General features: G+C 37.3%; 1 protein-coding gene across 1 annotated transcript in view; it reads right to left on the reverse strand.

Moving 5' to 3' along the window:
* The window catches only part of SYNE1 (spectrin repeat containing nuclear envelope protein 1), a 495,298-nt gene that overhangs the window by 334,918 nt on the left and 143,137 nt on the right, over positions 1 to 17,243 (reverse strand). The window contains exons 14-17 of the mRNA XM_069598737.1: positions 9,672 to 9,784; positions 8,952 to 9,120; positions 2,429 to 2,525; positions 1,525 to 1,727 (exon numbers count right to left, since the gene is read on the reverse strand). Of these exons, the coding sequence (XP_069454838.1) occupies positions 1,525 to 1,727; positions 2,429 to 2,525; positions 8,952 to 9,120; positions 9,672 to 9,784 (582 nt within the window). The remainder of the gene's footprint in view (positions 1 to 1,524; positions 1,728 to 2,428; positions 2,526 to 8,951; positions 9,121 to 9,671; positions 9,785 to 17,243) is intronic.

Genomic DNA, 17,243 nt, shown 5'->3' on the forward strand with positions numbered 1-17,243 from the left:
TGAAGATAATTAACAATCATGAAGATAAACTCTTCAAGGAAAATTTAAAAAAAGTAATTATCTGGGCCAAGAATACATAATACAATGACATCCTTCCTTATTTAAGGTTACACATTTGATGATGGAGCAGCTTCCACTGGATTTCAAATCGTGTGCATGAGCACACACACACATATACACTATGGTAAAAACCACGAACACCATTATTCAAAATCGATTTCACAAGTCGTGTGTGGGAGGACTTCCTACATAAACCGGTGAGAACACTTCTGTTTCTGGTGGTTATATCCCCTTGGATGAAATTAACACATATGACATCTGCTAGGGCACTGCCAGTCTAATCAGAAAAGCCAAAATCTGTGTGGGTTACAGTGCTCAGGTACATGAAAGTACTTAATCTACATGAAATATAGAATGGGAAACATATAAAAATTATACAGCTGCTTGTATAACATAAGAATCAAAGAACCAATCTTGAATGGCAAGCAGTAATTCTAATGTAAGTGCTATACCTCTTAATGGGGATCTGGCATTTTAATGTTTTACATAAAAGTTGTTTTTCCACGAGAAAATACCAGATTCCCATTGAGAAGTATATACAGAAATCAGTCCATTTCATGTGATATTTTAATGTTAAGTGATATCAAAGACAGGGATTCTTGCACACACCTGTAACTGGAGGAAAGAAAAGCACTCCTACCCAGAAAACCTTGACTGACAGTTGATAAAATCCAAAAACAAACTTCCAGAGAGACAAACATGTGTTGACCCATCTGTTGAATCTGTGTAATGCCATCACACAGATTTTGGGCGACGTTAGCCAAAATTGTTTTAAATGATCAGCATTCAGTCGCTCAGTCTACCGGACTCTTTCCGACCCTACGGACTGTAGCCCACCAGGCTCCTCTGTCCATGGAATTTTGCAGGAAAGAATACTGGAGTGGATTGCCATTTCTTTCTCTAGAGGATCTTCCTGACCCAGGGATCCAACCCGTGTCTCCCGTGTCTCCAGTGTCTCCTGCGTCAGCAGGTGGATTCCTGGGGAGCCCAAAGTTGTTTTCATCCTCCCCCTTTTTTTTAGCTTTTATTTTTATTTTTTAATTTAAATTTATTTATTTTAATTGGAGGATAATTACTTTACAATATTGTATTGGTTTTGCCATACATCAACATGAATCCGCATCCTCTCTTAAATTAGGAAATCCACAGAGGCTGTGCTCTTTTAAGTCACAAACCTTATTGTGCGTATAGCGCCCTCTGCTGCCCACTGGGTTTGGATGCCCCTCCATCGGTTAATGGCTCTCTGAATGCAAAAGTCCAACGCTGTCTTAATGTTAAGCTTTAAAAGCAGAACATTTCTTGGTCTAAAGTAATTTACTAACCTGAAAGTGCAGCGTTTAAGGCAAAGTCAGGATTTGTGTGACGCGTATGCAAACGCATAACACTCCCTAGGGAAGTTTGCTGTGAAAGTCCCCTATTTCCAAATTCGCCTGTGCTTGTTTCCTGTTTAAGTAGCAGTCTTACCTTTTTGGCATGTTCTGACTGATTTAGCATTTTCTCAGCATCCTCAAGCCAAGCCTGAAGACTAGCCACGGTATTGCCGTATCGGTCCCAGTTAGCGATGACTTCCTCCAGCATGCTCCGCACGCTCCTGACTTCCACGGAGAGGTTCCTCCACTGGGCAGTAGTTTCATTCATGAATTTCATCACATTCTCAGCTTCTTCCACTGAAACAGATAAGTTATATATATTTTAAATCCACAACACCTTTTTTTCTAGGGTCTATTGGAGGGCATTCATGATTCTTCTTAGAAGGATTTTAAATTTAACAGATGTAACGGTTAGAATCACATTCAGCTAATGTTGGGGATAGTTATATCTTATTCATAGGTATTTATAAAGATTAAAGAATGAATATTTAAAATTTCTGATAAATGGTATATTAACAATTGCATATATTTTGTTTGCATTTTATATGCATTCAGATGGACACATATATAGTACAATCATAAATGCTATAGTTCATTTTCAGCAAATATGAGAAATATATCTGCAAAATGAAACAGACATATTTTACAGTTGTGTCTTTCCATGAAATTAAGTTTTCATTTATTTCATTATAATATTCAGGTTAGTCCAATTTTGCCTTTAACCATTGGAATTTAAAATAGGTTTGACCATTACAATTTAGAAAGAGAAAACTTATTTTCCTTTCTTTTAGAAAATCATACACACACACACACACACACACATACACAGGATAGGCATAACACAAAGTCAAGGGAACTGAATCCAATATGACTTTTCAGGCCAATGGCATGGTCACACAAAGATTCTGCAGAGAAAAACTGATTGAATCATACAGAAACATGCGGGTTCTAAATTCTACTGTATTCAATACCACAACAAATTCTGTCTTGTGTTTTACCTGAACCATCAGCTTTGACATACATCTCAGCTGTCTGTTTCAAGATCTGGTATGTCACTTCATATTGTTCAAAGAACTTGCTATTTTCTATAAAAGACTAGAAAAAAGAGGGAATGGTTAGATGATAACTAATATAGGCTTATGCAGACATGCCAAAGTCAGTCTTCAGCAGTGCAGGTATGTGGCCATGTTATTCAAATTTACCAACCTCACTTTTTCTTCAAAACATCGACTTAATTCAACTGCCATAAACAACCTGATTATTTCTAAGAATATAACTTTATTCCCCACTTTTGCTTCTAATTCATCCCTGGATTGAGAAAATATTACACTTCTTCTCTACCCAAGGGTTTGTTTTTAGAAGAGACAGAAGCTTCTCCAGAGTATGTGGGGCTAACATTTAGAAAGCACTAAATTTGGAACAACATTTGAAAGTGTCCCACTGGGTCTTAGCTGTGGGATTCTGTTGCTCTTTGAACAATAATTCTGGTGGATGATGATTCTGGGGTATTTCAGAGTATAAATAACTGGCACAAGGCACACTTTCTTAAAAAGTAAATACAAAAATATTTCCAAGTAGAAAATTGCTAAATAATCAAACATTCTATCCATGTTATCCATGTTCTCATATTTCTATTAATCCTTCTCCAGGGGATCTTCCTGATCCAGGGATCAAACCCAGGTCTCCTGCATTGCAGGCAGATGCTTTTTGACCTCTGAGCCACCAGGGAAGCCTCAGCAGAAAAATTAAAGATAAGACACATCTATATCTAATATGGTGGTGGTTTGGTTGCTAAGTCATGTTCAACTCTTGCAACCCTGTGGACTCTAGCCTTCTAGGCTCCTCTGTCCATGGGATTCTCCAGGCAAGAATCCTGGAGTGGACTGCCATTTCCTTCTCTGGGGATCTTCCCAACCCAGGGACTGAACCCACGTCTCCTGCATTGTAGGAGCATTTTACCGCTGAGCTACCGGGGAGCCCCTATACCTAATATGTCTGTATGCAATTTACGTATGCATTAGAGTTACTATAAGCAAATGGAGACGAATGGAGGACACACAGGTGATTTTCATTATTGCTAACTCCAGGAAATATGAAATAATTCCTGTTTCAAAAATTATTCCTACTTTTCTAAAAGTAGAAAATTAAAGCAATTATAGATAACAACATATTACCAAAGGCTTCTTAATTCCTTTTAATAGCGTAATTAGTTCCTATGATTTAAACTCAGTAAAATACTTTGTGTCACTACTATAAAATATAAAATTAGTCTTCAAAAACTAGCTGAAGTTCTGAATAGGATGCTGATGAATGCTTAATGTGGAGATGCAAAATGCTTGTGTGCAGATGCAAAACTATTCATACAAAAATTTCATAGGAGTCCCTAGATTTTATTAATAGAAATTTATAGCATTTCATGACTTTACTTAAAAAGTTACATATAATACATTTCATACCATTTTATGTTTGCATTTACTACATAGTAACTATTCTTCATAGATATATTGAATAAAGCTGTGAATTATCTGGAATGAGGGATTCCTTGATGAATACCTTACCCAATAAGGGAAATAGGCTTTCTTATTTTTGTTGAGAATTGGTTAGCTCATTATTTAGCCTTATGTCCTATTCCCTTAACCTTTGCCTGCTTCCTAAATGGAGAAAGAGTAATTTAATGGAATTTAAACTTTGAGTAATTTCACAAATAAGTAGGTCCTGATTTCATCAAACATGGATGATTACACCTAATTTTCAAGACCTTGTAAGAAACTGAAGAAACAAATAAATATATTCAGCAAAGTTTTTAAAAATAGTGTCCATTTAGTTTGGACACAATTTCAAGGAGCTAATGGGAAAACAATTGCTCAAAGTGTCAAATAAATGGAGAACAGTGCCTACATCAGACATTAAAACACACACATGCTTTTGCTAGAGTGATTTACAAATTCATTATAAATGAACAAGAGAGAAAAGTTATTTCCAGTTCAATTTTTGGTATGGGTGGGGAGAAGAATGTTTTAAGAATATTATAAATGTAGAAACTCATTAAAGTACTTTTGAGTTTTCCTATAAGGACAAAGACATCACTTTGTTGACAAAGGGCATATGGTCAAAGCTATAGTCTTTCCAGTAGTCATGTACGGATGTGAGAATTTGACCATAAAGAAGGCTGAGCAGTGACAAATTAATGCTTTCAAAGACTCTTGAGAATCCCTTGGACAGCAAGGAGATCACACTAGTCAATCCTAAAGGAAATCAACCTTGAATATTCACTGGAAGGACTGATGCTGAAGTTGAAGCTCCAACACTTCGACCACCTGATGCGAAGAGTCAATTCAATGGGAAAAAACCCTGATGCTGGGAAAGACTGAAGGCAGGAGGAGAAGGGGGTAGCAGAGGATGAGATGGTTAGACAGCGTCAACGACTCAATGGACATGAGTTTGAGCAAGCTCCAGGAGACAGTGACGAACAGAGAAGCCTGGTGTGCTGCAGTCCATGGGGTTGCAAAGAGTTGGACATGACTTAGCTACTGAACAACTATGAGTTAAACTAAATAATAAATTTTTGAGGAAGAAGCCTTATTTGTTATTTTAGTTTTAAAATTGTTTCATTTACTTCTGCCCTTTCTTTCTGAGTCCTGAGTAACTCCACTTAGTAACACGAATTATTTTGTCTATTAGAATCACTTCAGCAGGAGGACTGCTAACTCCCTTTTTCACCGTGAGCCATCTAGACAAAGTCTTTCAGAAGAATGCCAAAGTAAGCACAAATGTGTGTTTAAAATACCAGTGATGGGATTAGTTTATTTATTTATTTTTAATACAGCTTACATTTGGAAATCAAGTTCAACAAATGAGCTGTGTTGGTCAAGGGACTTTTAAAGTTGATGGCACTTCAAGAAAAGGAAGCTATTTCTTTATGTGGCAAAATTCAAAGAATTGGAAGGGAGTAAATTTCTACTTTGAAAAGAGAAATATAATAACTACAAAGCTCATCAATTTCACTCAAAGAGAGCTAAACCAGGCAATTTAAGGTTTTAAAAAATTAACTGAGATGTGAGAAGTACTTTCATTAGAACTGCCTATTGACTAATAAAATCATTACAAATATTAGACTAAATGTTCATATTACATATGCTGCACCCACTTTATCTACACTTCCAAGAGCTTTTCTTCTATGTGAAAGAATGAAATACTGTCTCGTTACTTCCACTATAAAATTGGAGCGTGTGTTAAATAACACAGTTATGTCATGAACAGTTCTGACATCAAGAACCAAACCAATCATCTTATTTACATTACAGTATGTAATCTCTTACCAGGATCCTGTGGCCTAATTTAATCAACAAACATTCGTGAAGTATTAACATTTTCTAAGAATTCCTTGAGCACTTAGGGGCTGTGTACCTCAGTGCCTTTTAAAAGAGGCACTTTTTAAAGAAGGAAACACAGTCTCTAGTTTCCCAACTCTTAAAAAAAGTATCTTTTTTTTCTTGCAGATAAATAGAATAGAATTGAGAATTCAGAAGAAGGAAAAAGATAATTATGGAACTCTTATATCCCAAATATTACTTTGCTTATTTGATGATGTAGCAGCATATGGCTCATTACAATAATGTTTTTTTAGAAACCAAGTAAAGGATTATATTTAAGAAACTGATTTTATGGTTTTTGTTTTTAATCTTCATGCACTTTGAAACAGTCTCTTCTGAGGACAATGATATTCTCGAAAACTCCAGAAGAATGAGAGAAGCTCTGTGGCGTGTGAGATAGAAGGAAAAATAATGAAGTGTCAGTCTTTGTTCCTTAGAAGAATTCTTATTATTAAAATTTTGGAAAAGATTATGTCTTCTAGACATTAAGTTATGTATAAGGTCACATAGGTAGTGAGGAGCTGAATCCTGATCCAACACATTCCTATGTCACTGGTGGCCACACAGAACAATCTATAGTGTCCCAATAATCTCCCCAAGAATCCAACCACACCCTGCCCCAATACCATGCTGCCTATAATAACATAAGAGTAACTAACAGGCTGCAGCATGGAAATGTAAAATATTGTCCATTATGGACCAACATTAAATGGAACTGATGCTTATGTGAATGACATTCTTTAGTTCACTGAGCTACAGCATATCATTTCAATTATTTGGACTTTTCAGTTAAAAAGAATTTTTTTTTCCCCAGCCAATTTTGTTAGAGAGTAAAGTTCAGTGCATACTAAGTCACTTCAGTCATGTCTGACTCTAAGGACTATAGTCAACCAGGCTCCTCTGTCTGTGGGATTCTCCAGGCAAGAATACCAGAGTGGGTTGCCATGCCTTCCTCCAGGGGATTTTCCTGACTCAGGGCTTGAACCTCTTATGTCTCTTGCATTGGCAGGTGCATTCTTTACCACCAGTGTCACTTGGGAATTCTCATAAAATTCATAAACACAAAGGCTTTTGATGCAGAAAGATGTGGATTCAAATCCAGATTCCACTTCTTATTAACTATGCCACTTGGAACATGTGACATGAACATTCAAAAGTCCCATTTCATCAATGAAACAATGTGAAAACACCCAGCCCATAGGGTCGTGATTGAGATGGAAGATGACCCACGTAAAACACTTGGCACATGGAAAACATACAACATCCTCCAATTATTAAAACTGCTGCTACTGCTGCTAAGTCGCTTCAGTCGTGTCCGACTCTGTGCGACCCCATAGACGGCAGCCCACCAGGCTCCCCCGTCCCTGGGAATCTCCAGGCAAGAACACTGGAATGGGTTGCCATTTCCTTCTCCAATGCATAAAAGTGAAAAGTGAAAGTGAAGTCGCTCAGTCATGTCCGACTCTTAGCAACCCCATGGACTGGAGCCTACCAGGCTCCTCCGTCCATGGGATTTTCCAGGCAAGAGTACTGGAGTGGGGTGCCATTAAAACTACTGACCTATAAATATCTTAAACCTCTTTTGGAATAGAAGTTTAGGTGATAAATATATATCTTTCATCAGGAAATATTCATTAAAGCCCACTATATTTATAGAGTTATTAGCAATCTTACAAATAATTTTGCGAGTCACATTACAAAACAGTTTACAATTACCAGCTCAATGAATGTCTATTTATGAAGTAGGTAGAAAATACTGATTTTTTATCATTAATAATAATTCTTTAGCTACATATGCTTCATGTGAGAAGTTAAAAGAGAATTATTAACATCTTTGTGTTGGAACATTATCCTGGTGAAACAGTCTCATTAAGCATTTCAATCTAATTGGCTGTCCTTAAATAGCGAGAACAAAGACGGATCCTGAATAATTACCTACTGAGCTCAGAGTGTATGATTTGACATGACTAAGCCAGAAAATATACATGCATATCTGTATTTAATATTTGTTGGACTAATGTAAATGCTCAAAGTTAAAAAGAAAATCAGATTTCTCATTACTTTCCAAAATCATTCAAAATGAATAAGGGAACAACATATTGTCACATATTTCACATTTTTGGACAAATGTTTCCCAGAAATTATAGTAAATCTAGAGAAATATTTTTATTGCAAACTTGTTAAATTTTTTTAAATGCACGTTATTCTTTTAGCATGTAGAAAATAACATTAAAATGTAGCAAAATATATTATGGTTCTGGGATACTTCAGTAAAAATCTGATTCAATAAATATTCAGTCATGTTGGTAACAGAACCACTGAAACTAGTCAGGTTAGAAACGGGGTTATATTTTAAATGAATTAATTTATCAGTTAAAACTTCTAAATAAATACAAATGAAACAAAGGACTCAGATGTTCTATTAATTTTGTGAGCATATCTGTGTTGCTAATTAATTGAGGAGCATGTTTAAGAGAAATAAACTACTTTTAATAATTATAATTCTCTGATTACATGTAAATGGAAACTTAGGTCCTACGGTGGGACCTACTTCTCTCATTAATGCAGGGCTACTAGTCTATGTACATGTAGGATTATGTATACTGATAGCCCAAGTAGAAAATACTCTTCAAAAATTAAGTTCTTACAGGTTCACAGACAAAATTTTACTTTTCTTAGGTGCACACAGGAAGCAATGAATCTCACAGCATGGCCATAAACAAGGCATGCTTGAACTAATCTAAATAAAAGAAATTAGTTCCCACTGAACAATTGAGAATTGTCCTAAACTACTCATGATTGGATTTTTAGAAAGCTTAACATAATGTCTAAGTATTTTAAGTCAGCTTCAGTAGTGAGCTCACAATCAGTTGTATGCAATACAAAAACTTTCTTTTTTTAAGCAAGAAAGCTCATCAAAATTGGTTCAATATGATTAATGCTGCAAAACATTTTATACTCCAAAGAATACAGGTGTATATTTCAGATTGCTGTGAAAAGCTCCCAGATTTACATTAAACCCATTTTACACACTGGTAACTTAAGGTTGAAAGTCAAGATAAAAGTAACACTGTCCAATAAACTGGAAGGTATTAGGTACTAAGCCCAGGGGACCTCTGACCTCTGTCAGAGCTGCAGGGAGACTTACGATGTAGTTTTGCAGAAGTAGCTCCACTGAATCTCTCCCCCCATACTTGATGATCCAAGACTTCAGCTTTGACTCTGCAAGAACCAGCAGTGAGAGCAGACGGTACTTTAATTCCAGAAATTCCATTTTCATTAAGTGTAGCTCTGATGTGGAGGAAACAAAATGAAACCTAGAAACAAAACACCGAGAATTTACAGAATGTAACTAATAGTAACAGAACGGGGCTTACTTAACCTGTTACACGTCAATATTAAATAAAATGCAGGTACAAGGTCTTCTAAACTCTGGCTGATCAATCACTCTCAGGAAAGCTGGTTCAGTTTCTAGCTCTGGGTTTAAAGGCAAATCACGATTGATTGAAGTCTTTGATTTAGTTCTTTCTCCTGCCAAGATCGCTCGCTCTCATCTGTTTCTTTTAGAAGCTGTTTTTGCAATATTACATAATGTTCCTCACAGTACTGAATAAAAATACAGCCTCTGAAGAAACCATTTCTGTGATTTTTTTCAGGCTGTGGGTACATGCTGGTTTACTCTTTTCAACTAATCATGTATTAGAACGTTGGCATTCTCAGCACATGCTATGGGAACCCAGGTTTTATGTACCAAATGCAAGCATCTACGTTAAAAAAAATTTTTTTAACTCAGAAAGAAACGACATGGAAAAAAAGCATCCACTGAGCCTTTTAACTACACTTCATTCAAAATCAGACATTCTCTTACCTCTCAGCCATGTCCTCTAATTGATCAGGTGGCACTGGGATCCCGTTCACAGACCTGGTTCGGTAGATTTCATGGAATGCTCTTTTGTGGGCATCTGTGTTTTGAAGCAGATCCTAAGATACAATTTTTTAAAAAAATAAAAAATGAGGAAACATGTTCACAGGAAGCTAAGAAGCATAATTTTCAGCCTGCACAGATGAGTCAATGTATTCAACAATTTGATGGTGCTGCCACAGCCGTACGCGGCTTGGTGCCGAGCACAGGCTTTTACCTTGTACAGGAGCCTGGGTGCTTGTCCATAAGGCCCTGTGCTAGAGCCGTAGCTAATAATTATGGCATCTTTTAAACACACATGACACTTGCACAGCAATGCATTCAGACATTTTAAAGGCACATGGTCCAAAGGAAGATGTAGTTGGTGCTATAAATGATAAATGTTAGCATTTTTCTCTTTCTCTGATTTTGAATCTGTTGGTTTTCCAAAGCTTAAAACTAGGTACAACTAGTTTAACCCTTTAAAGGTAAAACTAAAAATATTAAATTCTCTATTTTATTCTGAGTGTGTGCAGGCTACCCTAAAGTCATGCTTGCTTGCCATCTTAAAGTAAATCGATTACATTACAACACATTATGAAAACACTCTTATGGTTAGAAGATTTCAAACAAGCACAGGGAATGTCCCATTGATATCACAGTGGGAAGAGTAAATATGATGTTTATAAAGACTCTGTCTAGATTGTACAGAACTCCAAAAACTTTTACTAATTTATTTAGATAGATTTGTTTTCTGAGTTTTTCTTTGTTAGAAGATATATTTATATGAAGATTTACATGTCCTTCACAGTTCCTAGCTAATTTCTCACATAAAAGCAAAGAAGGAGAGAGGTGAAAGCAGATTCATGCCGTATTTTCTAGAGCTTCAGTGATTTCTCAATAGCAGAGTAAATAGCCAACAGATTGTCACTCATTGAAAAATAAGATACATTAAGCTACCAGAATGAATTAGAAAAATCAACACTCTTTTGGGACCTGCTGGTCCAGGGGCTAAGACTCTGCACACCCAATGCAGGGGGCCTGGGTTCAATCCCTGGTCAGAGAACTAGATCCCACATGCCACAACTAAAGGTCCTGCATATTACACCAGAGGTCAAAGATCCTACTTGCTGCGACTAAGACCTGATGTGCTGAATTAAAAACATATATATATATATATATATATATATATATATATATGTTTTAAAATTAACTAATAGTGTTTCACACTAAGATTTAGTAGATTAATCAAGGAAAATAAAAGCAAGAAAATAGCCTAAAACATAAGACACTTGATAGACAGGACAAATGAAGGCTTTCATATATAAATAAAGATGCTAAAGTCATTTGTGTTTGTTAACATAAAGGATTAATTTTCTTTTAGTTCAGAGGATGTTATTTGTTACAGTGTAGAAAAAAATTCCAGCCCCCAAACTATTTCTATCTTGATATGTACTTGCTATTATCACCTTCTGATGTGCTTTGAGTCTGTAGGTAATGGCACAGATATTCACAAGTTCCCTGTTCCCAGTGGGAGGGCACCACAGGCATCTCAGAGCTGATCACAGAGAAGGGCGGACCATCCTAGAGTAGCTATTGCCTTGAGTATTTCAATCACTTGTCTGCCTCCTTCTTAACCTGTAGACACAGTTCTATAGCTTATATCTTGACCGAAACTCCCCCAAATGACTTCAGGGCAAGCTTAGAGCCACCACCACTCTGACCTCTTATTTGTTCTGTGTGACTACATGTTAATGTATGGGTGGGGGTCTGTGACTCTATTGGAATTTCCAAATGTCCAGTTGTCTTCCGAGAAGCTTTCCCTGTTGTAGTTTTCTATATCTGTTAAGTCACTTCAGTCATGTCCAACTCTATGCGACCCCATAGATGGCAGCCCAGGCTCACCCATCCCTGGGATTCTCCAGGCAAGAATACTGGAGTGGGCTGCCATTTCCTTCTCCAATGCATGAAAGTGAAAAGTCAAAGTGAAGTCACTCAGTTATCTAATGACTTGAAAAAAATCTTGACAAGAAATCAAAACAAACAAAAACATTTTTAAATGCGACAAAATACAGATGCTGTGATGCTGCTGGGTCCTCTGAAAGGCTGTCTCACTACAAAGCAACCAGATGCTGAGCACAGCGTATGACTTTAGTTTACTCGTGGGCCCACAGGAAGTAACTGAAACCTTTAAGTCTCCCATTTTCAGCAAAACATGACCCAAAACTGAATCACAAACCTATGAACAAAATCATTGAAAAAGCTGATTGTCCCAGACAAATATCAATACCATGCAAATCTTGGAACTTGAATAATGTGAGAAATATTGAAAGTGAGAACTCAACATTTAGCCGGAACCCTCAAAGAGAGCTGATGTGTCCCTGGTTGATAGCAAATGCAAACACAAAAGGAAGAATGCAAATATCGCCAAAGACAGGAGACATGCTACCATGAGTGAGAACCAGCAGAAACAATACATTCACAGTGTTAGACACATATAAGTAATTAATACTTGACAATAACAGTTTGCAAGTTAGAAGAGTAGGACCTGGTTAAAGTGTTCTTAATTCTTTATATGGATTAAGAGGAGGTCAAGACATTGATTTTTCAATTTCATTAAGTATCTATGGTATAATTTCAAGGACAATCACATTACACAACTACAGTTCATAACTTGAAGACAGTTTGAGGGAAAACATGGAATAAGAAAAATAGGCAAGCAAGTGAACAATGACAACAAAACCCCTCAATCAAACATTTTAAAGCAATTTTCCTCCAATTAAAAAAAATTCCTTCAATCAACTTATAAACAGGAAGAATGCAGGGGAAAAAGAAAGAAAAAAAAGTAGGGCAAATAGAAACAAATTCAGATATATCAGTAACTATAAATAAATATGAATGGAATATATATTTTCTTATCAAAAGGCAGAGATTGTCAGATTAGACAAACAGAATAGAACTATCTGTTTTTTAAAGGAGATATTCCTAAACATTAAGAACAAGGATAGGTTGAAATTAATACAATAAAAAACAACAAGCCAGCCTATATATAGAAAACTATAAAACACTGATGAAAGAAATCAAAGAGGAAACTAATAGATGGAGAAATACACCATGTTCATGGATCAGAAGAATCAATATAGTGAAAATGAGTATACTACCCAAAGCAATCTACAGATTCAATGCAATCCCTACCAAGCTACTGGCAGTATTTTTCACAGAGCTAGAACAAGTAATTTCACAATTTGTATGCAAATACAAAAAAACCTCGAATAGCCAAAGCAATCTTGAGAAAGAAGAATGGAACTGGAGGAATCAACCTGCCTGACTTCAGGCTCTACTACAAAGCCACAGTCATCAAGACAGTATGATACTGGCACAAAGACAGAAATATAGATCAATGGAACAAAACAGAAAGCCCAGAGATAAATCCACACACCTATGGACACCTTATCTTTGACAAAGGAGGCAAGAATATACAATGGAGTAAAGACAATCTCTTTAACAAGTGGTGCTGGGAAAACTGGTCAACCACTTGTAAAAGAATGAAACCAGAACACTTTCTAACACCATACACAAAAATAAACTCAAAATGGATTAAAGATCTAAACGTAAGACTAGAAACTATAAAACTCCTAGAGGAGAACATAGGCAAAACACTCTCCGACATAAATCACAGCAGGATCCTCTATGCTCCACCTCCCAGAATACTGGAAATAAAAGTGAAAATAAACAAATGGGATCTAATTAAAATTAAAAGCTTCTGCACAACAAAGGAAACTATAAGCAAAGTGAAAAGACAGCCTTCGGAATGGGAGAAAATAATAGCAAATGAAGCAACTGACAAAACAACTAATCTCAAAAATATACAAGCAACTTATGCAGCTCAATTCCAGAAAAATAAATGACCCAGTCAAACAATGGGCCAAAGAACTAAATAGACATTTCTCCAAAGAAGACATACGGATGGCTAACAAACATATGAAAAGATGCTTAACATCACTCATTATCAGAGAAATGCAAATCAAGACCACAATGAGGTACCATTTCACGCCAGTCAGAATGGCTGCAATCCAAAAGTCTACAAGCAATAAATGCTGGAGAGGGTGTGGAGAAAAGGGAACCCTCTTACACTGTTGGTGGGAATGCAAACTAGTACAGCCACTATGGAGAACAGTGTGGAGATTCCTTAAAAAACTGGAAATAGAACTGCCTTATGACCCAGCAATCCCACTGCTGGGCATACACACCAAGGAAACCAGAACTGAAAGAGACACGTGTACCCCAATGTTCATCGCAGCACTGATTGTAATAGCCAGGACATGGAAGCAACCTAGATATCCATCAGCAGATTAATGATAAGAAAGCTGTGGTACATATACACAATGGAGTATTACTCAGCCATGAATCAGTTCTAATGAGATAGATGAAACTGGAGCTGATTTTACAGAGTGAATTAAACCAGAAAGAAAAACACTGATACAGTATACTAACACATATATATGGAATTTAGAAAGATGGTAATGATAACCCTGTATGCGAGACAGCAAAAGAGACACAGATGTATAGAACAGACTTTTGGACTCTGTGGGAGTGGGAGAGGGAGAGGGTGGGATGATTTAGGAGAATGGCATTGAAACATGTATACTGTCATGTAAGAAATGAATTGCCAGTCTAAGTTCGATACAGGATACAAGATGCTTGGGGCTGGTGCACTGGGATGACCCAGAGAGATGATATGGGGAGGGTGGTGGGAGGGGGGTTCAGGATTGGGAACTCATATACACCCCTGGTGGATTCATGTCAATGTATAGCAAAACCAATACAGTATTGTAAAGTAAAAAATACAAGCCAGGCAAATTCTAATAAAAGAAGTCTCATATGTGTGCATCAATATCAGACAATATACTCCAGAACAGAAGTCTTTACAATTTATTAACTGCTTAATTAATTATTGTTTTCTTGGGCTCCAAAATCACTGTGGATGGTGACTACAGCCATGAAATTAAAATATGCTTGCTACTTGGAAGAAAAGCTATGACACACTTAGACAGCATATTAAAAAGCAGAGCTAACAGTTTTGCTCTAAAATTAATTGTATATCCTGGAATTTTGTTCTAAAATTAATTGTACATCCTAACAAGTATCTGTTGAATGGAATTGGACTTCTTATAAATCTATTGAAAATCTGAGCATCCCACTCAGTTCAGTTCAGTTCAGTTGCTCAGTCGTGTCTGACTCTTTGTAACCCCATGGACTGCAGCACGCCAGGCCTCCCTGTCTGTTACCAATTCCCAGAGTTTACTCAAATTCTTGTCCATTGAGTTGGTGATGCCATCCAACCATCTCATCCTCTGTCATCCCCTTCTCCTCCCGCCTTCAACCTTTCCCAGCATCAGGTTTTTTCAAGTGAGTCAGCTCTTCACATCAGGTGGCCAAAGTATTGGAATTTCAGCTTCAACATCAGTCCTTCCAAGGAATATCCAGGACTGATTTCCTTTAAGATGGACTTGTTGGATCTCCTTGCAGTCCAAGGGACTCTCAAGTGTCTTCTCAAACACCACAGTTCAAAAGCATCAATTCTTCAGTGCTCAGCTCTTTTTATAGTCCAACTCTCACATCCATACATGACTACTAGAAAAACCATAGCTTTGACCAGATGGACATTTGTTGGCAAAGTAATGTCTCTGCTTTTTAATAAGCTGTCTAGGTTAGTCATAATTTTTCTTCCAAGGAGCAAGCATCCTTTAATTTCATGGCTGTAGTCACTATCTGCAGTGATTCTGGAGCCCAAAAATAAAGTCTGTCACTGTTTCCACTGTTTCCCCATCTATTTCCCATGAAGTGATGGGACCAGATGCCATGATCTTTGTTTTCTGAATGTTGAGTTTTAAGTCAACTTTTCACTCTCCTCTTTCACTTTCATCAAGAGGCTCTTTAGTTCTTCTTTGCTTTCTGCTATAAGGCTGGTGTCATCTGTATATCTGAGGTTATTGATATTTCTCCCGGCAATCTTCATTCCAGCTTGTGCTTCTTCCAGCCCAGCGTTTCTTATGATGTACTCTGCATATAAGTTAAATAATCAGGGTGACAATATATAGCCTTGACGTACTCCTTTCCTGATTTGGAACCAGTCTGTTTTCTATGTCCAGTTCTAACTGTTGCTTCTTGACCTGCATACAGATTTCTCAAGAGGCAGGTCAGTTGGTCTGATATTTCCACCTCTTTCAGAATTTTCCAGTTTGTTGTGATCCACACAGTCAAAGGATTTGGCATAGTCAGTAAGCAGAAGTAGATGTTTTTCTGGAACTCTTTCGCTTTTTCTGTGATCCAGTGGATGTTGGCTATTTGATCTCTGGTTCCTCTGCCTTTTCTAAATGCAGCTTGAACATCTAGAAGTTCACGGTTCACGTACTATTGAAGCTTGGCTTGGAGAATTTTGAGCATGTCTTTGCTACCGTGCGAGATGAGTGCAGTTGTGCAGTATTTTAAGATTCTTTGGCATTGCTTTTCTTTGGGATTGGAATGAAAAGTGACCTTTCCAGGCCTGTGGCCAACTGCTGAGTTTTCCAAGTTTGCTGGCATATTGAGTGCACCACTTTCAGCATCATCTTTTAGGACTGGAAATAGCTCAACTGGAATTCCATCATCTCCACTAGCTTTGTTCGTAGTGATGCTTCCTAAGGCCCACTTGACTTCGCATTCCAGCATGTCTGGCTCTAGGTGAGTCATCACACTATCGTGATTATCTGTGTCGTGAAGATCTTTTTTGCATGGTTCTTCTGTGTATTCTTGCCACCTGTTCCTAATATCTTCTGCTTCTGTTAGGTCCATACCATTTCTGTCCTTTATGGTGCCCATCTTTGCATGAAATGTTCCCTTGGTATCTCTAATTTTCTTGAAGAGATCTCTAGTCTTTCCCATTCTATTGCTTTCCTCTATTTCTTTGCATTGATCATCGAGGAAGGCTTTCTTATCTCTCCTTGCTAGTCTTTGGAACTCTGCATTCAAATGGGTGTATCTTTCCTTTTCTCCTTTGCCTTTCACTTTTCTTCTTTCATGGGCTTCCCTCATAGCTCAGTTGGTAAAGAGTCTGCCTGCAATGCAAGAGACCTGGGTTTGATTCCTGGGTTGGGAAGATCCCCTGGAGGAGGAAATGGCAATCCACTCCAGTATTCTTGCCTGGAAAATCCCATGGACAGAGGAGCCTGGTGGGCTACAGTCCATGGGGTCGCAAGAGTCGGACATGACTTAGTGACTAAACCAACCCCAACCCTTTCTTCTTTCATAGCTGTTTGTAAGGTCTCCTCAGACAACCATTTTGCCTTTTTGCATTTCTGTTTCATGCGATGGTCTTGATCACTGCCTCCTGTACAATGTCATGAACTTTCATCCACAGATCTTCAGGCACTCTTGTCTATCAGATCTAATCCTTTGAATCTATTTGTCCCTTCCACTGTATAGTTGTAATGGATTTGATTTAGATCATACTTGAATGGTCTAGTGGTTTTCCCTACTTTCTTCCATTTAAGTCTGAAT

Source organism: Ovis canadensis, chromosome 8 (genome assembly GCF_042477335.2).
Source record: "Ovis canadensis isolate MfBH-ARS-UI-01 breed Bighorn chromosome 8, ARS-UI_OviCan_v2, whole genome shotgun sequence".
Classification (NCBI taxonomy): Eukaryota; Metazoa; Chordata; class Mammalia; order Artiodactyla; family Bovidae; genus Ovis; species Ovis canadensis.